This window comes from Equus przewalskii, chromosome 6 (assembly GCF_037783145.1).
Source record: "Equus przewalskii isolate Varuska chromosome 6, EquPr2, whole genome shotgun sequence".
Classification (NCBI taxonomy): domain Eukaryota; kingdom Metazoa; phylum Chordata; class Mammalia; order Perissodactyla; family Equidae; genus Equus; species Equus przewalskii.
The window spans coordinates 23,434,553-23,454,901 of NC_091836.1; the positions used below are offsets into that span (position 1 = coordinate 23,434,553).

The 20,349-nt window shown below is 38.9% G+C and overlaps 1 protein-coding gene across 1 annotated transcript in view; it reads left to right on the forward strand.

The window, feature by feature from the left end:
• The window catches only part of LOC103564111 (NXPE family member 2), a 41,819-nt gene extending 21,978 nt beyond the window's left edge, over positions 1-19,841 (forward strand). The window contains 1 exon segment of the mRNA XM_070623186.1: positions 185-19,841. Within this exon segment, the coding sequence (XP_070479287.1) occupies positions 185-720 (536 nt within the window). The 3' untranslated portion in view covers positions 721-19,841.
• The last annotated feature ends 508 nt before the right edge of the window (positions 19,842-20,349 follow it).

Here is a 20,349-nt window from a genome sequence, read left to right on the forward strand (position 1 = left end):
CTGATAGAAAGTTCAAAATATTATTAAGATCTTAATGCATCTGGTAAAATTCTCTTGCCCCGATAGGCAGCAATGCTACTATAGTTAGAAGTGATTTTGGTTAGAATTTTTTAAATATGTGCATTTTAAAATTACATCATTATTTTCCTTTAATTAAAAGACTTATTGATTTGTTTTCCATCAGCCTTAAAATATTTTGATCATCATGGAACCGGGATCTTTAAAACCTACATGCTTCTGGATACTGAAAGACACATTTTCCTTTAGTGGAAAAAACATGGTCATCCATTTATTACCAAAAATCTGTTCTCGGTGAAAGATGAAAACTATATTCCACGGGAAATTGACCGGGTAGCAGGAGACAGTTACACAGCCATTGTCATTACCCTCGGCTAGCACTTCAGACCCTTTCCCATCCACATTTTCATCCGTAGGGCCATCAATATTCAAAAGGCCATTGAACGTCTGTTCTTGCAAAGCCCAGAGACCAAGGTGATCCCCAAAACTGAAAACACCAGGGGGATATATCTAAATGCAGAGATGTTTAGTGACTTTCATGGCTACATTCAGAATCTTATCATGAGGGACATTTTTGTGGATCTCAATGTGGGTATTATTGATGCCTGGGATATGACTATTGCATATGGCACTAATAATGCCCATCCACCTGATTATGTGATTGGAAATCAGATTAACATGTTCTTAAACTATACTTGCTAGAGGAAAAATACAGCAAAAACAGTACTAGCCATTCTCTATAGATGACCTCACTTATACTGCAAGGATAGTTTATTGCAATCCAAGGTAGGAGGAAATGAAATTTTTAAAAAAGTTTTCATATTGTAGTAAAATATGCATAACATAAAAGTTACCATTTAAACCATTCTTAAACGTACAATTCAGTGGATATTCACAATATTGCGCAACCATCATCATGATCTAGCCCCAGGACTTTTTCATCATCCCAAACAGAAACTCTGTATTCGTTAAAAAATAACTCCTCATTCTCCTTTGCCCCCAGGCCCTGGCAACCACCATTCTACTTTTTGTCTGTATGAATTAAACTATTCTGGGTAGCTCAAATACTTGGAATTATACAGTATTTGTCCTTTGTGTTGGCTTACTTCACTTAGCATAATGCTTTAAGTTTCATCCATGTTGTAGCATGTGTCATAATTTCCTTTCTTTTTAAGGCTGAATAGTATTTCACTGTATGCATATACCACATTTTGTTTGTCCATTCATCCATTGGTTGACACTTGGGTTGTTTCTACCTTTTGCCTATTGTGAATAATGCTGCTATGAAGAGCAAACCAAATTTGGAGGAATATCTCTAGTGCTGAGTATGATGGCAGAATAGTAAAACATCACCACTCATAGTTTAATTTTAAGAAATGTATGGCCCGGAAAGGAGTAATCTAAATGATTCAAGTTTAGGGAAAATGTGATCTGTAGAAGAAAGCTTAGTGGACTCATAATGTCAGTCTTCTTACTTAAGAAAATTATTTAGAATTTGGTAACCAATTGTTCTCTAGATTTCGGTAAGAATCAGGGTTCACAATCCAAAACCCACATGCTCACTGAGAGAAACCAGCTAAGAATTATGTCAATGTATAGACCCTGAAACCCTGATTCTTGCTGACCCTAATAGATGCAGTGAGATCCCTTCCAGAGGACCTCAAACGACTTTATAAGCTTTATCTCTAAATCTCCCTTTCAGCATAGAAGTATCCACTCTTCCCATTAAAATGCTTGAGGTGTCAAGAATGGAAATGTTGTTATTCAGGGCTGATTCCGAATTCAGGGATGATTCCCTCATAGGGAATATTTCTAGTGAGAGGAAGTAAAATTATAACACTATAACATCACTGCAAAGGCCAAGTCACACAGCTCAGGACTGGGCTCCTCTAAATAAGGGAACACACATTAGAAGTCTCTTCTTTGAATCAAGCTATGCATTAGTTCTAACTCTTCCTATTAAAATTTTTCTAAATAAATCTAATTATTTGGCCAACCATTGTACTTTTAAATGTGTACATGAGTTATTATTTTCCCACCACGGGCACCTCAACTTCCTTTAACCTAGTTCTAATATGATGAAGTTTCTTGTCTTCTCACCATTACTCTTCTCTGAATGCACTGGAGTTTGTCTACATCACTCTACAATACGCCTTCCACTCAATCTTGCACCTCAACAAATTGAATGCCCTAATTTAAAGGTGACCAATCAGGATAGAATAACGAGGGTCTATTACTTCTCTTGTTCTAGAGCTCCACTGTACAATAGCCATGGGTCACGCGCAGCTGTTTAAATTAAAATTGAATTAAAAATCAGTTCCTTGGTTGCGGTAATCACATTTCATGTGTTCAATAGCCACATGTGTCTAGAAGCACTGTAATGACAGCACAATATTTGCTTGCATTTGTCTCTGGGGAGTGTTTTTTAAAGTTTCACTATAACATTTGAATTTATGTTAAAAAGTAAGTCAACGGTATTCTATAAATTTTTATGATGAATGAAAAAGTCATCAAATGTTGCTAAGTGTCAAACTTTTGACTTCTAAGCCATTTACTTCTGATTCAGTCTTTTTAAGAAATTCCAGTATCAACATATTTCATAATGTTTTTGGCCTTTGAAGTGATAGCTTCACGTTATTGCAGATATTGACTATATTGCTAATATACAAGACTTGAACAAGCCATTTAACATGGTAAAAGTGTTCTTTACTAGTATTACAAGCCTCTTTCAAAACCTCATGTATACACAATGGAATGAAACTAGAACTCATTAGCTGAAGGAAAATAGAAAAAGTCACAAATATAAGGAAATTAAACAATGCGCCCTTAAACAATCAATGAGTCAAAGAAGAAATCACAAGGGAATTTAGAAAATATTAGGAGACAAATGAAAATGAAAACACAATATATCAAAACTTCTGGGCTGCTGTGAAAGCAGTATTAAGAGGGAAGTTTATGAACAATTATATGCCAACAAATTGGACAACCTGTAAGAAATGGATAAAATCCTAGAAACATACCACCTACCAAGACTGACTCCTGAAGAAATAATAAATCTGAATAGACCTATAACTACATTTAATACAATGGGGACATTGAAGCAGTAATAAGAAAAATTTCCCAACAAAGACAGGCTGAGGACCAGGTGGCTTCACTGGAGAATTTTACCAAACATTTAGAGAAGAATTAACATCAATTTTTCTCAAGCTCTTCCAAAGGATATAAGAGGAGGGAGGACTCCCTAACTCATTCTGTGAGGCCAGCATTACTCCAACACCAAAATCAGACAAAGACACAACAAAAAAGGAAGACTACGGGCTAATATTCCTGATGAATATTGATGCAAAATTCCTAAAGAGAATACCAGAAAACTGAATGCAATAGCACATTACAAGGATCACACATCATGACCAAGTGGGATTTCTATCTGGAAACAAAGATACTTCAACATATGAAAAATCAATCTATGTGATGTACCACATTGGCAAAGTGAAGGACAAAAACCACACGATCATCTCAATGCAGAAAAAACATTTGACAAAAATTCAATACCCTATCATGATAAAAACTCAAAAAACTAGGAATAGTAGAAAACTGCCTCAACATAATAAAAGCCATACATAAAAAGCCCACAGCTAACATCATAGTCAACAGGGAAAGACTGAGAGCTTTTCCTCTAAGATCAGGAATAAGGAAAAGACTTGTAGCTCTCTCGCCACTACTATTCAACATAGTACTGGAAGTTCTAGCCAGAGTAATTAGAGAAGAAAAAGCAATAAGGGGAAAACCAATTTTCAAAGAAGTAAAATTGTCTCTGTTTACAGATGACATGATCCTATATATAGAAAATCCTGAAGATTCCACAAAAAAACTGTTAGAACTAATAAACAAATTTAGCAAAGTTGCAGGACATGAAACCAACACTCAGAAATCAGTTGTGTTTCTATACCTAACAATGACCAATCTGAAAATGAAATGAAGAAAATAATCCCATTTACTGTAGCGTCAAAAAGGATAAGATAGTTTGGAATAAACTTAACCAAGGAGGTGAAAGACTTCTACACTGAAAAATATAAAACATTGCTGAAAGAAATCAAAGAAGATAGAAATAAATGAAAAGACATTGTATGCTTGTGTATTGGAAGACTTAATATTGTTAAAATGTCCATACTACCCAAAGCCGTCTACAGATTCAATGCAAACCTTATCAAAATTCCAATGGTGTTTTTTTTTTTTTGCAGAAAAAGAAAAATATTCTAAAATTTATATGGAATTTCAAGGGGCCTCGAATAGCCAAAATAATCTTGAAAAAGAAGAACAAAGTTGGAGGACTTAGACTGCCTGGTTTCAAAATGATACTAGAAAGCAGCAGTAATTAAGATGGTGTGGTACTGGCATAAAGGTAGATATATAGATGAATGAAACAGGATAGAGAGCCCAGAAATACCGCTTCGCATATATGGCCAAATGATTTTCCACAAGGATGCCAGGCCTACACAAAAAAGAAAGTGCAGTCTCTTCAGCAAATAATGCTTGGAAAACTGAATATCCACATGCAAAAGAAGGAAGTTGGACCCCACCTTACACCGTATACAAAAATTAACTCAAAATGGATTAAAGACCTGAACATGATACCTAAAACTGATGTTGAACCTGAAGTGAGTTCGCTCACCTGTTGCACAGCAAGCCAACCTCTGACACCGGGTGTAGTGGAAGAAAGCAGGAATTTTATTATTGCACAGTGATGAGCAAGGAAAGAGGGAAGCTAAGGCTGAAATCCCAAACTCCCCAAAAAGCTAAAAGGAAGGGTTTTAATTTGGGGTTTTAGGTAGGGGAGGGGGAGCACATGGCCTTGCTGGTCGGAGCTTTCCCACCAGCCTGTCTTTGGCCTTGAGACTACTTGCAGAGAGGAGGGAGCCCATGACCTTGCTGGTCAGCAGCTTTCCCACCAGCCTGTATCTCTTTGCGGGGAGGAGATAGTGAATCCAGGTGCTCGTCCTTGGCGGTGTCTGTCTCCATGGAGGATAGTGGATTCTGGAGCCAGGAAGCCAGGGATCAAGCAGGGAATGAGTGTTTTGGTTTTAATCCCATATATGCTGGGTTTGATGTAGGGAAACTGATATCAGGGTCAGTATCAGAACTATTAAACTCCTAGAAGGAAATATAGGAGAAAAGCTTCAGGACATTAGATTTGGCAATTATTTCTTCAATATGACACCAAAAGCATAGGCAACAAAATAAAAAATAGATAAATGGGACAACACCAAACTTTAAAAGTTCTACGTCAAAGGAATCAACAGAGTGAAAAGAGAACCTACAGAACGGGAGAAAGTAATTGCAAATCATATATCTGATAAGGAGTTAATAGTCCAGAATATATAAGGAACTACTGCAACTCAACAACAACAGCAACAAAACAAATAATCTGATTAAAAAATGGGCAAAGAACTTGAATAGACATTTCTCCACAGAAGATATACAAATGGCTAATAATCACATGAAAAGATGCTCAACATCACTAATCATTAGGGAAACGCAAATTAAAACCACAGTGAGATATCACCTCACACTCATCAGGATGGCCACTATCAAAAGAACAGAAAACAACAAGTGTTGGTAAGGATACAGAGAAGTTGGAATCCTTGTGCACTGTTGGGGGGAATGTAAAACGGTGCAGCTATTATGGAAAACAGTATGAGGGTTCCTTAAAAAATTAAAAATAGAATTACCATATGACCCAATAATCCTGCTCCTGGGTATACATCCAAAAGAACCAAAATCAGGATCTCGAAGAGATGTCTGCATTCCCATGTTTATTGCAGCATTATCCACAATAGTCAAGATATGGAAACAACCCAAATGTCCATCAGCAAATCAACAAATAAATAAAAATGTGGTTTATACATACAATGGAATATCATGTAGCCTTTAAAAATAAGGAAATCCTGTCACATGTTACAACATGGATGAACCTCAAGGACATTACACTAAATGAAATAAGCCAGTCAGAAAAAGACAAATACTATATGATTCCACTCATATACAAGTATCTAAAGTAGTCAAAATCAAAGAAACAAAAAGTAGAAAGGTGGCTATCCAGGGCTGAGGGGAGGGAGAGTTAACGTTTGGTTGATATAGAGTCTCAGTGTTGCAAGACGAAAGTTCTAGAGATCTGTTGCACAACAGTGTGAATATACTCAGTGCCACTGAACTGTGCTTTTAAAAATGGTTAAGATGGTAAATTTAATGTGTTTTTTACCATACACACACACAACCTGATATATGTTCTTTTCCCTTCGTAGCAAATAAACTTCAATGTGGCAATCGATAGCATGTCATTTCTTTGCCCAAAATTCTAAAATGAAATGGTCTCAGTTGCTCAGTATCTGTTAATAGCTTGAATTCTTTATTTTCTTCCATAAGGAATCAACATTAGGTGGCACACTGTTAAAAAAAAAAACCCTGTTTTCTGTTGATAAAGCAGCATGTGAATTGGCTTCAGCTGTGTCTTGCTGCACACATAGCTTCTGCTCGAGTAGGAATAACCCGTGCTCTTTTCCGTACCATACCAGAGCTCACAAGACAATGTACATGAAAATTCCTCATCTACAGCATGAGTTTTCAATGACAACCAGGAGCAAAAAAAGCAAGCGCTTCACTCTCCTATAAATGCTGCTTATTCATACTCTACTTGTCAATCATTTCAACCTACTCTACAGCAAACTGCATCCAGTACACACCTTTCAATTCACATTATATGCTGTTGACATTTTGTTTGTACAGAGCACTATTTGATAAAGGAATTTTGCCAACAACTGTTCCTTCCGATTTAGCGTTAACCATATTTGTCAGTAACTCATGGTTGGCTTTATAAACTTCTCATTAGCAGTTTGACTTGGACCTTTTTTCATTATCAGGAGTGCAACTCTAAATGATATCTTGGTAATTTTGCTCTTTCCTTTGACTTTATTGATAGAATTTATCAAGTTTGTACTGAATGGCAATATTTTGTTCTTGCTCTGGAGAAAAGCAGATTGCTCTAGCAGAGAGGTGACTGTGATTTGCCTGACAATTAATATTAAATCTTTGATGGCTTAACACTGTGTTAGATAGGACTTTTTACCAGCAATAGAAAACCACCTCAAACCAAGCTAAGAAGAAGGGGACAGGAACGTATTGACTCATAACTGAAAAGTGCAGAGAGGGCAGAAAAACTGAGGGATGTTATATCCAGACGCCTAAAGGACATTGTTAGACTTCTGTCTCTCCCTTGCCGCCACTTGGCTCCATGTTTCTCTGATGGCTTCATTTTCAGGCAGGATATTTTCAGCTGAAGGGGACAGCTGAAAGGTTGCGTGATCCTTGTGATTTGTGATCCCAGAGGAATAGAATCCTCTTCCAGTGCCTATATATAGATAAAAAAACACAGAGAAAACTCTGGTTGTCCCAGTTTGGGTCACATGTCCATGTTGGAACCAATGACAGTGGCCAAGGGGATAGATGATTTTGATTATCGAGCCTAGACCCTATACCCATGCCTCTGGCCAAATTCTATTGCCAGGAGTGAAGGAAAGAATATAGACAAAATATTTTTCTTCCACGGCAGATATATTTGACAAAGTCTCATAAAAAATAATACCCAAGGGGCAAACAGATTACTGATTCCATAAAATTCAATTATCAGAAGTTTGTGGTTGTATTTCTTTTTTACACTTTATTTTTTACTTAATTGTATAAAATCATCACATTCACAGATATTTGAGAAGAAATTCTTCACTTTTAAAAATTATTTTGAGTTGAAGTATTTATGTTACTAATTTTATCACTACATTTACTTTCAATAATCCACTTGTAAGCCTTTGATTTATTTAGTTCGTAGTGAGGATATAAGATTACATAATAGAAACCAAAAAAATATAAATTTAACACATACAAACAAAACCCTGTAATTATGTAAAAATATGTTCCTGAAGACCATACTATTCCACGTTAACTGAATACTAGTCAAGATTAGCTGTCTGAACAGACCTTATGATTCATGAACCGCTTTTGAGAAAGCAATTCTTATTAAGAATATAGAGAAATTTTGGGGAAATCATAATTTTGGCTCTCAATGGTTTTACTTCTCTGCATTAGATAAGGCTTTTTTTTTTTTTAGAGGTGATAGAAATCCATTTCACACTATCCTAAGGAAGGGTGGGAAGCAATGCATTTCATTTCAAATTTATGAACTATAGGTAAACAAAATGTTTAAGTGTTTTCCTTTGAGAACTACCAAAATACCTCCTGGCCCCTTGGTAAACCATGCAGGCCACACTCAGAACTAATGCTTTCTCTTATAAGGACATTTTCAGAATCAGCTTCTCCCAGGAGCCTGGGAACCACAACTACCTGGGAAGCTTTTTAAAAATGGGAATTGTCACACCTAACTTCTGACCAGCCAAATAAGATTTCCTGGGTGATGCCCAGGAATCTGTATTTTTTTACTGTCTTCCAACGTCATTCTAATACATCCATCCAGGCATCTGGCAATAGGATCGACTTAGAAATTGCACCCTAAGGTATTCTCTCTCCACTATATTCCCCGAGGTCGAACAGCTTATGCGTATCCATTTGGCCCTTCCATAGCCCTCCTTGGTTCTCATCTAAACCTGTTGCCTGGCTGAGTCTTCACCACGGGGTGCTGAGGGAAGCAGCTCCCAAGACAGGTAAGTCATGATCCTTGTGGAAGCTTGGTCAGCATGTTGGACAAGGAAAAGCAGCCTCAGTGAGCCCGCGCCACCAGGCCTCTTGTCTCTATCCTCACCTACTCTAGATCCAGCAAAACTGTCTCTATGCCTCCTCCTCTACTTGACCTTATGAAAAAAAAAGATTCTGATGCGTGTGGAAGATCACTCCATTTTCCACACATTATTTACCCCGGGGATAGAGGAGGCCTGATGAGGGATGAAATAAAAATGCTCTAGAATATAGGTAGGTATGTTTCTTGTATCCTTTACTCATCTCTGTTGTAATTATCTGGATCTCAGATATAAGATATGTCCTTCCTGCAAGGTGGCACCTGGGTATAAAAATAATCGTGTGGTACTTTTCAAGTATTTCATCAGCATATATTGAGAAGGCAAGTTGAGGACCGTCTGGTGGTAAAGCAGAGAAAACTCAGTGCCACCCCTATTGTCCTGAGCAACTCAGCTCTGACCCCAAGACTGCATATCTCACTAAGCCGGATAAAAGCTCTGAGATTAAAAAGACCTGCTCTACTCAGAAGGCAGGCTGGTATCAGGCCATTGTCATTTGGTTATGTCCTTTAGGGGACAGGCAGGTGGCATTTCAGCATTCCACACTCCAAACAGCTGATGAAAGTATTCCTTCCAAGAACAAAGAGCACTTTTGCTAAAAATAATTGAAATAAAGAAATAAGTTCTGCCTCTCTATGTATCTGCTCCTAGTTTATAGCAGGAGTCAGCAGACTAATGGCTGCCAGCCAAACCCAGCCGGCAGCCTGTTTTTATACAGCCCGTGAACTAAGAATGATTTCTCCCTTTTTAAAGGTTTGTAAAAATAAAACAAAGAAGAATATACGTCAAAAAAAAAAAGTAAATGACCCTAAGATATTTACCATCTGGCCCTTTACAGAAAAATTTGATGACTTTTGGCTTAGAGTCCCTGCAGACTGGTACATCTGGTTACTGCCCGGCTGGCCCTTCTTTTTTTTTTTTTATTGAGGTGTAATTGACGTACAACATTATGTTAGTTTCAGATGTACAACAGAATGATTCGATTTTTGTATGTATTGCAAAGTGTTCACCGCAACGTCTGTCACCATAGTTAACATAGTTAACATCTGTCACCATACATAGTTACGGAAAATTTTTTTTCTCATGATGAGAGCTTTTAAGATTTACTCTCTTAGCAACTTTCAAACGTGAAATACAGTATTATTGACTATAGTCACCATGCTGTACATTACGTCCTCAGGGTTTATTTTATAACTGGAACTTTGTACCATTTGACCCACTTCACCCATTTTGCGCCCCCACCTCTGGCAACCACCAATCTCTTTTCTGTATCTACAAGGTTTTTGTTTTCAGATTCCACATATAAGTGATATCATATGGTATTTCTTTCTCCCTGTCTGACTTATTTCACTTAGCAAAATGCCCTCAAGATCCATCCATGTTGTAAAAATGGCAAGATTTCATTCTTTTTATGCTGGAATAATATTCCATTGTGTGTGTATATATATGGAATGGAATGATACTCCATTGTGTGTGTGTGTATATATATGTGTGTGTGTATTTTCATTATCCATTTATTTGACTATGGACACTTAGGTTGTTTCCATATCTTGCCTATTATAAATAATGCTGCAATAAACATGGAGGTGCATGTGTCTTTTCAAGTTAGAGTTTTTGTTTTCTTCAGATAAATATCCAGAAGTGGACTTGCTAGATCATATGGTAGCTCTTTTTAAAAAAATCTTTCACTTTTTGAGGAAACTTCACACTGTTTTCCATAGAGGCTGCACCAACTTACCTTCCCATCGACAGTGCACGAGGGTTCCCTTTTCTCCACATCCTCACCAACGCTTGTCTTTTTTTTTTGTCTTTTTGACAATAGCAGTTCTAACTGGTGTGAGGTGATATCTCACTGTGGTTTTCATTTGCATTTCCCTGATGATTAGTGATGTTGAGCATCTATTTCATCAATGCTTAACTCTTTTTTATAAACAGAGATTGTGTGATAAAGGCTGAGGTCTTCTTAGATTTAGGGGTCTGAAAAGGAAATCAAGTGGGCTCTCACTGGTCAAAATGGAGCAATTTGAGCACTGGAAAGAATGATTGCCATTGTTTTGAAACACATTGAATATATAAAATTATTTGAGTTTATCAGAGAGAGAAGAAATCTCATTTATTATCACTGGAGGTAGCTAGTACAGAAATACATTACTCTAAAAATGGATAATTAAAGCAAAAGAATTAGCATTCATCTTGATTTTCCTATGTGAATGTATTTCAGGGGAACCAAAGAGCTTGAACGGATGAAGGTAAACTCTTCTTAACAGAATTGTTCCAGCTAATAAAGGTGGGAAGAACTAGAAAATCGCCAGTTTTAAAATTCCTAATGAATTTATCTATATAGATAATAATCACTAATAGACGCTAAAGTAAACACAGATATTCACAAGGTGCCCAAATATCACCACAGATTACTTCCTGGCTGTAAGAGGAAATGGTTATCTATACAATGGGGATGTCAGCCTGCCACCACCTAAACCCACTTAGCATCAATGAAATTGGGACAATCCACCACTGCGTGCCTTCTCATGTGATGCAATAGGAAGTATTTTGTCCAAAATGTTGAGCCAGAATCCAAAAGAGTCTTCAGGTCTAATTTCTAATTTACAGAAAACCTAGAGAAAAGAAACAAATTTAACACCATGAGGAAGCAATGAGAAAAATCCAGAAGATGCGATATTCTGCAGAACAACTGCCCCATTTTTTCAAGTCAACATCAAGAAAATAAAGGGAGTTGGGAAATGGCTATTCTAGATTAAAAGAGATTTGAGAAGTAGAATGGTGGCTGCCAGGGGCTGGCGGTGGGGGGGTGGGGGAGTTGTTGTTCAGTGGGTAGAAAGTTTCAGTAATGCTAGGTGAATAATTTCTAGAGAACTTCTGTACAACATCATGCCTGCAGTTACTGCTGTATTGTGCACTTAAAAAATTGTTGAGACTAGATGTCATGCTGAGTGTCCTTACCACAAAAAAACCCACAACTAAACAAAAACAAAAATAAAAGGGCACCAGGAAACTTTTGGACATGGTGGATATGTTTATTCCCTTGATTGTGGTGATGGTTTCACAGGTGTATGCATACGTCCAAACTCATCAAACTGTATACGATAAATATGTGCAGTTTTTTGTACATCAGTTGTACCTCTATAAAGCTGTTTTTTAAAAAAGAGAGACTTAAGAGGCATAACATCCAATAATTGAAATGTGTGATGATTTATTGGCCCCCATTTTTTTTTCTCCTCTTCAGTATTATCCTTTATATTGTAAAAGATGTTTTGGGGACAATTGGGGAATTTTGAATATGAAATTAAACCTTTACTGTAGATCTTGTCCGGAATGATAACAGCACTGTCTTTACATAAGAAATATCACTTTTTTTTTAAAAAAAGAGGCACACCTATGCATTTGGAAGTATAATGTCATTAGTCTGATGTTTATTTTAAAATACTTTGGCCAAAATAAAATAGATGGAAAAAATACAGTAAAATATGTTAATCATTGTCAAAACTGGATGACTGGAAAGATGTAATGACTCCTCAAATATCTTTCCACCTACTTATACAAATGTTTGAAAATGTTCAAAATAAAAAGTGAAAAAGAACGTGAGGGTGCAGAATTCCTGTGGCCCAGAGAAATGAATGAAGTCACATCCATTATCGCTACTTTATTCTAGGTCAGTTGAAATCCATAACAAGGGCGGTAAATCTGGTAGAATTTTCAGTGAAACTGCTATGATTATAGGTACCTATAATCATATGTCCAGGCTTTATGAATCTGTGACAAAAATAAATGCCACAAATCCTATTTTTTATTTTTAAATAAAAAATAACATGTAGGCATGTTAAAAGCAAGCTTAAGTATAGTAGAATGGTCTTACACGGAAAGTGCATTGCCCTACCCATTCCCTCCAGAGAATTAATCATTTCTGTTTTAGGTCATTCAGCGGTTATCCCATTAGTTCAAGTTTATGCTTCTGCTTATTGATTATACTGACCTTAGACAGACTCCGTTGAGTCACCATTGGGAAAGATGAGGAATCCAAATCACTGACAGCTTCTCTACTCCACCGTGAAATTTTTTCCTTATATTATAACTTTTAGTGCTTCTGTTGTTTTTTTTATCGCTTTAGCTAATATACTCAAACCTCTCCTTTGTGTTAGGCTGCCTGTAGTCAGGATGTCTTCCCTGCCGCAAGTACGATAAATAATAGTGCTCCTCCGCTACTTCTTCCTTGCTTTTACCTCCCTCCCAACCAAGCCAAAGAAATGACAGAAATAATATTTTCAAAGAATAAATTAATAGCAATTGCAGGAAACAAGGAAGAGTCCCAACAGCAGATGAGAAATATTGAGCAGTTCCTGGGAGTCAGAAAACACAGCGGGTCCTAGGAGTCTGGGGAAATGGCAGCTTAGAGCACAGAAGGCTGGATGCCATGGGGGGGTGGAAGAGCCGCCTGGTTGTGTCTTTGCTCTTCTCCATGTTGCTCTGGGTGGACGGTTGCCCATTTTGTTGTCATTATAGGCCCCCAGTATGAATCAGAGGTGGCAGTGACTATCAGAACCATTGGACACATACGGGCAGAGTTTAGGACACTGACAGACAGTCTCTGCCTCCCCAGGCCTGATGGATGGTCTGCAGGAGCACCTCCACCAGCCCCATGTGCCCACCTGGCCCTGGGGGCTCAGCCTGCTTCTGGTGGCTCTGGGGATGAGTCTTGGACAATAGTCCAAGTATCACGTGTCTCCTTTCAAGTGGTTTCCTGGCCTCGTTCCTCTCCTGGGAACCTCTCAAGGTGAGTAGGGTGTGAGAGGGGATCCAGGTTGCCCAGCCTCTGGCTCTGACCTTCTCTGATGTCATCCCCTTCCCCAGGTCCTGCTGGAAGCCCTGTACTTCTCATTGGTAGCCAAGCAGCTGCATCCCAGTGAAGGTGACACACTGGGAGAAAGACTGGCTGTGACAACCGTAAGACTGTGCCCTGCATCTGACCCCCACAGGGCTTTGCATCTTTCCTGGGAAAGGAGGAAGCCTGCAAGCCAAGAGGCTGCCCAGGATGCTGAGGGTGAGTTCAGGCCATGGGTGGCCAGAGCCTACTCTCCCATTTCCCTCCTCCTGGCCACTGCACACATCTTCTTAGAGGCTCCTTCCTTTCTCAAAAACCTCCAATGTCCCCTTTTCCTGAGTATGTGAGGTTCTTCAGCTGGTGTTCAGGGCCCTGAAGGCCCTGGCCTGATTCCCCTCATCACTCCCTGCTACACCTACTGCCTCCTCATAGTTGCTTCATCCCATTCTCATGCTCTTCTCTCCTGAAAACCCATTTTAAGCTCCCTCTCCTGCCTTGGCTCTTAGGTCTCTGGACATGGCTGTCTCAGCCTGTGGCCAAGTGTGGATCATATCTGCCCCCGAGGCTGGGGTGTGGTTGGGGTCATCTCTGACTCCCACAATGATCCAGTCGCAATTCTTCTCTTACCCATCAACAGCATTCAAGAGTTTACTACTCCCTCCTCCTTGAAACCCTTTATCTTCTAGGGAGGCTGCTTCTCTGGGTGTTCTCCTATTAAAGACCCTTTCAGGGACATGAGATCAGAGCAGTGGAAGTCAAATGAATGGTTTCCTGTAAATAGACTCCCCAGTTCAGTTGACCTGGAGGACTCTGAGCGGATGGGTCTGACTACTGAACTCCATGTTGATAGTGGAGCGACTCAGCTAGGAAAAGACCTACCTGAGGGAGTCTGAGCTGGGTGTAGTCTCACTCTTCTGCATCTCTTGATGAAGGCCTATTTATCTGCAGAGCAAATGTTTTTCTCTGAAACTAAGAAAAGACACCACACTGTTCCTGCTCTTCATATGGGTCAGGGCACAGGTCAGGTTTCACGCAGTAGAAGGCTTCTTGGTTGAAAGCTACAGTGACCAATTCACTAGCCACATGTGGCTATTAAGCACTGGAAATGTGGCTGGTCCAAATGGAGGTATACTGTAAGTGTAAAGCGCACACCATATTTCAGAGACTTAGTATAAAAAAACCCCAAGAATGTGAAATATCTCATTAATAGTTTTTACATTGATTATATGTTGAAATGATAATATTTTGGGCTCAGTAAAATTCTCAAAATTAATTTCACGTTTTTACTTTAATACAACTACTAGAAAATTGGAAGTTACAAGTATGGCTCATATATTTCTATTTTTAATGCAGCCGGGACCAGGCAAATTTTGCTTGTCATTTTGTACTGAGGCTACACCCAGACAGGATTTGGGGAGGATCTGTACAGGGTTTCTTGCCCTCTAGAGAGCAGACACCCCTTCCTTTCCCTGGGGTGGATGAGCAGAAGAGAACAAGGGCAGCTTGACAAGGTAGGTCCCGTTGTTGACGTCAGTCACCCTTCATGAACCAGGTGCCTCAGGTCCTGGCCTTTAGAAAATCCCCACCACGCTTTCTCCTTTTCCCCAAGTGTTCTCTCACCTTCCGCAGGACGTTTAGATGACCTGGCTGAGGGCCATCCTGAGGCTGAGGACTGCGAGTACACTGAGGTCTGAGCTGGCAATAGTGTTCATGTGAGATCATGTGATTTAGCTTATTCATGACTTCTTTTAAATTCTCGGAGCAGTCATTGTTCCTCTGGGTGCCTCAGGGTACAATAAATGATTCTTTGGAGCAGAATCATAATGGAACGATAAGGAACATACTTTAGTGCTTTGTACAAATCACAAAGCCTGTCTCTACGTTATTATCTATGTTGGTGGGTTTGTAACTATACGTATATAACCTGCTGCTGTTTCTTGTCTGGATTGTGTCTCATTTCTAGACCCCCATTGTTAGAGAAAGATGGCCTGAGCGCACTTGGGATAGAAATCAAGGGAGTCGGAGGAAATAAGGTGAATAAAAACAAGTGAGAATTAGCTGACAAGAGATAGAAGAGAATGGAAATACGGAATAAAACGTGATGATGATATTTAATAGCTTTGAGGAGTTGACTGTGTGTCAGGCACATGTGAAAGGTTTTTAGTATTGATCTTATTTCTCTTCCTATAATAACCTCTGAGGAAGGTACTAAAATCGTCCCATTTTTATAGGTGAGAAAAATTGGGACAGAGAGAGTATAAATAATCTTCCAAAAATCACACTAATGATCAGTGGCTGGGCCAGGATTTGAACACTGGCCTGACTCTAGAGCTCATGCCTTTAATTACTGTATTGCTCTGCCAATGAGTAGAACTAGGATGAGGAACATAAGTGGAAAACAGAAAGGCACATCGAAAGAAAATAGAGAGAGTAAAACAAGGGTGCCCTAGAAAGGTGAGCAGCCAGGAGGGAGAGAGATGTGGAAAGGCTTGACTTGAAAGAGATGAGTATTAAAAAGAAGAGGAGATCTGAAGGAAAGCAGAAAGAAACAGTTTCAACTTTTCTTTGTATACCTGGCTGATTCTTGTTCTCACATTTACCAGGAAAACTTCTATTTAAGATAAATTTCCCTATATAGTTTAGGGAGTTCTGAGACAATTTAAGTGGATGCCGCTTTTCCCGGTGTAGGAACTTGTGAAGAGAGACGTGGACCATTTGTCAGAAGGGACAACACAGATTCTACAGTGCAGTATTCTGGGACGGTGGGGAGAGGGCACCTCTAGAGAGTTTGAGGGTTTTTCCCAAGGAGACACAGTGGAACCAGGGCCTGCATAAAGACAAAAGGTGCTTTGGAGATTAACTCCAAGCCAGGACCCTGCGATGTTGTCCTGCTTTTCTTGCCTAGGGTTCCTCACAGATTGTTGAAAGTTTGCATGGCCCCTGAGAAAGAGATGAGCAGGGATGCAGATAAGCTTTGCTGGACCACCCTGTTCTCAGCTTGGGATGACATCTTTATTGGTCCAAGGTAACAGAGGAAAGCAAAAGTTATGCAATACCCCACATAAAGATAAATGTACATAATTTAGCAATGACCCATATTTCTAATTTGGGTCATTGAAGTATCATCTTTTACATACAGTAAGAAAGTATGTGGTGGTTTTTAAAATGCCTTTATCTGGGAAGCAAAAAAAAATGAAAGCACCATCTCAAAAACAAATTTTGAACAGCAACAACAAAAAGGAAGGTTCAGGATATAGGTCATGTGAAACTATGCATGTAAAGGTTTAAAACCTACAAAACAGCACCTATATGTATGTGGTTACATTACACATGTGATAAAATTCTAACGTCATGCACTGGAATGATTAACAGCAAATTCTGGTGGAGGGAGAGAAGAGGAACTGGATTGAAGATGGTGTACAAGGAGCTTTATTTTTATTTTATTTCTTAAATTGGGTGATGAGTACATGAATGTTCCACATATCACTCCCTAAACTTTATAGAAAGCTTGTGATTTACTGAAAAATTGCAAAGATGAAAGAAAGGAAGGAAAGAAGGAAGTTAGAAAAGAAGAAAAGAAAGGAGGGAGAGAGGAAGGAGAGCATGGATGGAAGGGGAGAGGGAGGGAAGGATTACCGATTTTTGAAATCCCAATGTGGAAAGCATAGAGTTGGAAAAGCGATGTCAAAAACACAGTAATAAATGATACATTTGGGCCGGAAGAGAGAAAAAAACTCAAGGTTGTGCCATATGGCAAAATTTCACAGGGGATTCAGAAGGAAGGACCCTCATGACAGGACTTATCTTTGTGCGGAGTGATGAATTCCCCTGAGCATGCACTAGCTGTATCCCCAATCCGAGTTCTTTATAAGGAGATAGATTTACTCTGGCCTGGAGATAGATTTTCATGAAACCACTCCCAAATCGAACGTAGTGAGTGAGCAAACACTTCTTAGCTTTACAAAGTCTTTAGGGGTTGCAAAAATGATCCAGGCAACTAGTATAAACATCAACATGGAAAATAATGTATGTTTTTCCTTTAAATGTAACATACACGGTATGAATCTTATGATAAGTAAATATGAAAGAAGAAAGATCACACAGAATCACAAGCAATATGACACCCCTTGGTGCTCATACTGCTTCCCTTCACTAGATCTCTTGTGCTCAGAACCCTCTCCTGGCTAATATTCCAAGTTCCCCCCAGCCATCATCTCTTTGTAACTCAGAATTTATCAAAAATGTTTTATACAGAAGGGGAAAATCAGAAACTAAGCACCTTCCTAAGTTTCCTCTAGAAAAATCAAATGTCAAACTGGTTGGAGAGAATAACAGCAATAATCATATCCCATGGATAGAGACCATTATTATCTCCACTTGACAGAAGAGGAACGTGAAATTCAACGAGGATAAATAAAGTACTCAAGGTCACATGAAGGATAAACCAGTAGTCTGAGATTTACTCCCAGATCTGTATAACGCCTAAACCAGATCCTAACTACAACATCACACTTCTTCTCTTGCCATCATGACAGCCCACCTCCCAGTTAAGCTCTCATCCCTCACCCCTGAGTGAACTGCAAGTGGAAGTCCCTATTTCCTTATCCTACCATAGTGAGTGAAGCCATAGAACTTCAACACATTGACACTGAAAACTTTACATTCACTTCTGCCCATAATGCACAATCTTATAGCCAACAGTTAGTATATCAGCGTTTATTTTCGAAAGTAACATTGTTAGCCTTTGCATCCTCTTTCCACCATCTTTTTCCTACCACTTGACCCGTCCTTTGCCATACACAGACCTTTGAAGCCCAAATGTTACTTGGCCACACCAAATGAAGGCACTCATTTACCCTACTGCCTTATTTTAAGTGACCCTGAACCTCCTACTACCTCAAGCGGGAGTTTTACAGTCCTCCGCTGCACACCTTCCTAATGAAGAGTCTTCGCAGCTATTTCTGATCATTCCTGAATGGGTACCTCATGTGTGCATATGAACCAGTCTGTTGGCCGTACTGTGTTTGCCTCTACCATCCCTCTCTGCTTTGGATTGCGCCTGCTGACAAGCGATGCTTGCAAAGCTACTTGAAGGAGTATCACTGTGGCTTCCACGGCTTTATTTTACGCTCTAGGTAACGTTGCATTCAGAAACCTGATGCTAACAAAGCTGGTGATCCTCAGGGTACCACTATTGTGCTAGATTTCAGGGAGAGGTCTGGAGAATACTCTCTCCAAAACTATGCTGCACTTTTGCACTGGAGTCCTGTATCAGCATTGTTTGTGCCATAGTACACAAAAGTATACTGTCCACACTAACAGCCTCTGAGGTCTAGCTCAGCCAGTCAAAATTCCTTATTGTAGATTATTAAATCACGCAATCATACAACTGAGAGACAAAGGGGATGGCAAAGATCTTCTACGTTAACCTTGTATGTGATGCCAAATTCTCATTTATATCAGTGCTTTTCAAACCTTAACATATATCAGAGTCACCGGGAAGGCTTGTTAAATTATCAGTGTTTCTTCAGTGTGTATCCGTTGACAATGAATTCTTCGCTTATTTTATCTGAATATGCTTATATTCCTGAAGGATATTTTCCCTGGACATAGAATTCTGTGTTGACAGTTGTTTTTCTTAAGCAATTTAAAGATGTTGCTCCTCTGTTTACTGTCTCTATTATTTCCAATAAGAAGTCAGCTGTCATTTGCATCATTGTTCAGTTTTTAAGTATTATGTCAGTTTTCTCTGTCTATTTCCAAGATGTTCTCTTTATCTTTAGTTTTTAGCAGTTTGACTATAATGTGCTTAGGGAAGTTTTCTTCAAATTTATCCTGGCTGGGGTTCTATGAAATACTTGAATCTATAAATTTATGTCTTTCTTCCAGCTTAGGACACTTTGGGATGTGATTTCTCTACAGCAATTTGGTAAAGTATGTCTTTGCAACAAAGGTTGAAATACTTATCTTTTTCTCCCTACCTGATCCCTCCGGAATTCAGAAACTATGAAATGTTCTTATTTTTCATGAAAATATATGTATTTACATAAGTTCAATAGGAATCTGTTTTCCTTGTAAGAGGACACAATCGGACAAGTTCTGAGCTTAGCTTCTTAGCCTAAAGAGACTTTAAAGGTCTAATCTGAGATTCCTTATTTACAAACAATTTTAAAGACCTAAGATTGACTTTATACAGCCAGTAAAGCTCCTTGGATATTACCAAAGCTTTGACTGAAACATCACATGGAGAACATGCAAAGAATTGCTATTTCTATAATTAACAAGGCAGGAAACAACAAACGTTGGAGAGGATGTGGAGAGAAGGGAACCCTTGTACACTGCTGGTGGGAGTGCAAACTGGTGCAGCCACTATGGAAAGCAGTAGGGAGTATCCTCAGAAAATTAAGAATAGATCTACCATATGATCCAGCTATTCCACTGCTGGGTATTTATCCAAAGAACTTGAAAACACAAAGGCATAAAGATACATGCACCCCTATGTTCAGTGCAGAATTATTCACAATAGCCAAGACTTGGAAGCAACCTAGGTGCCCATCAAGGGATGAATGGATAAAGAAGATGTCGTATATATACACAATGGAATACTACTCAGCCATAAGAAATGATGAAATCTGGCCATTTGTGACAACGTGGATGGTCCTTGAGGGTATTATGTGCAGTAAAATAAGTCAGAGG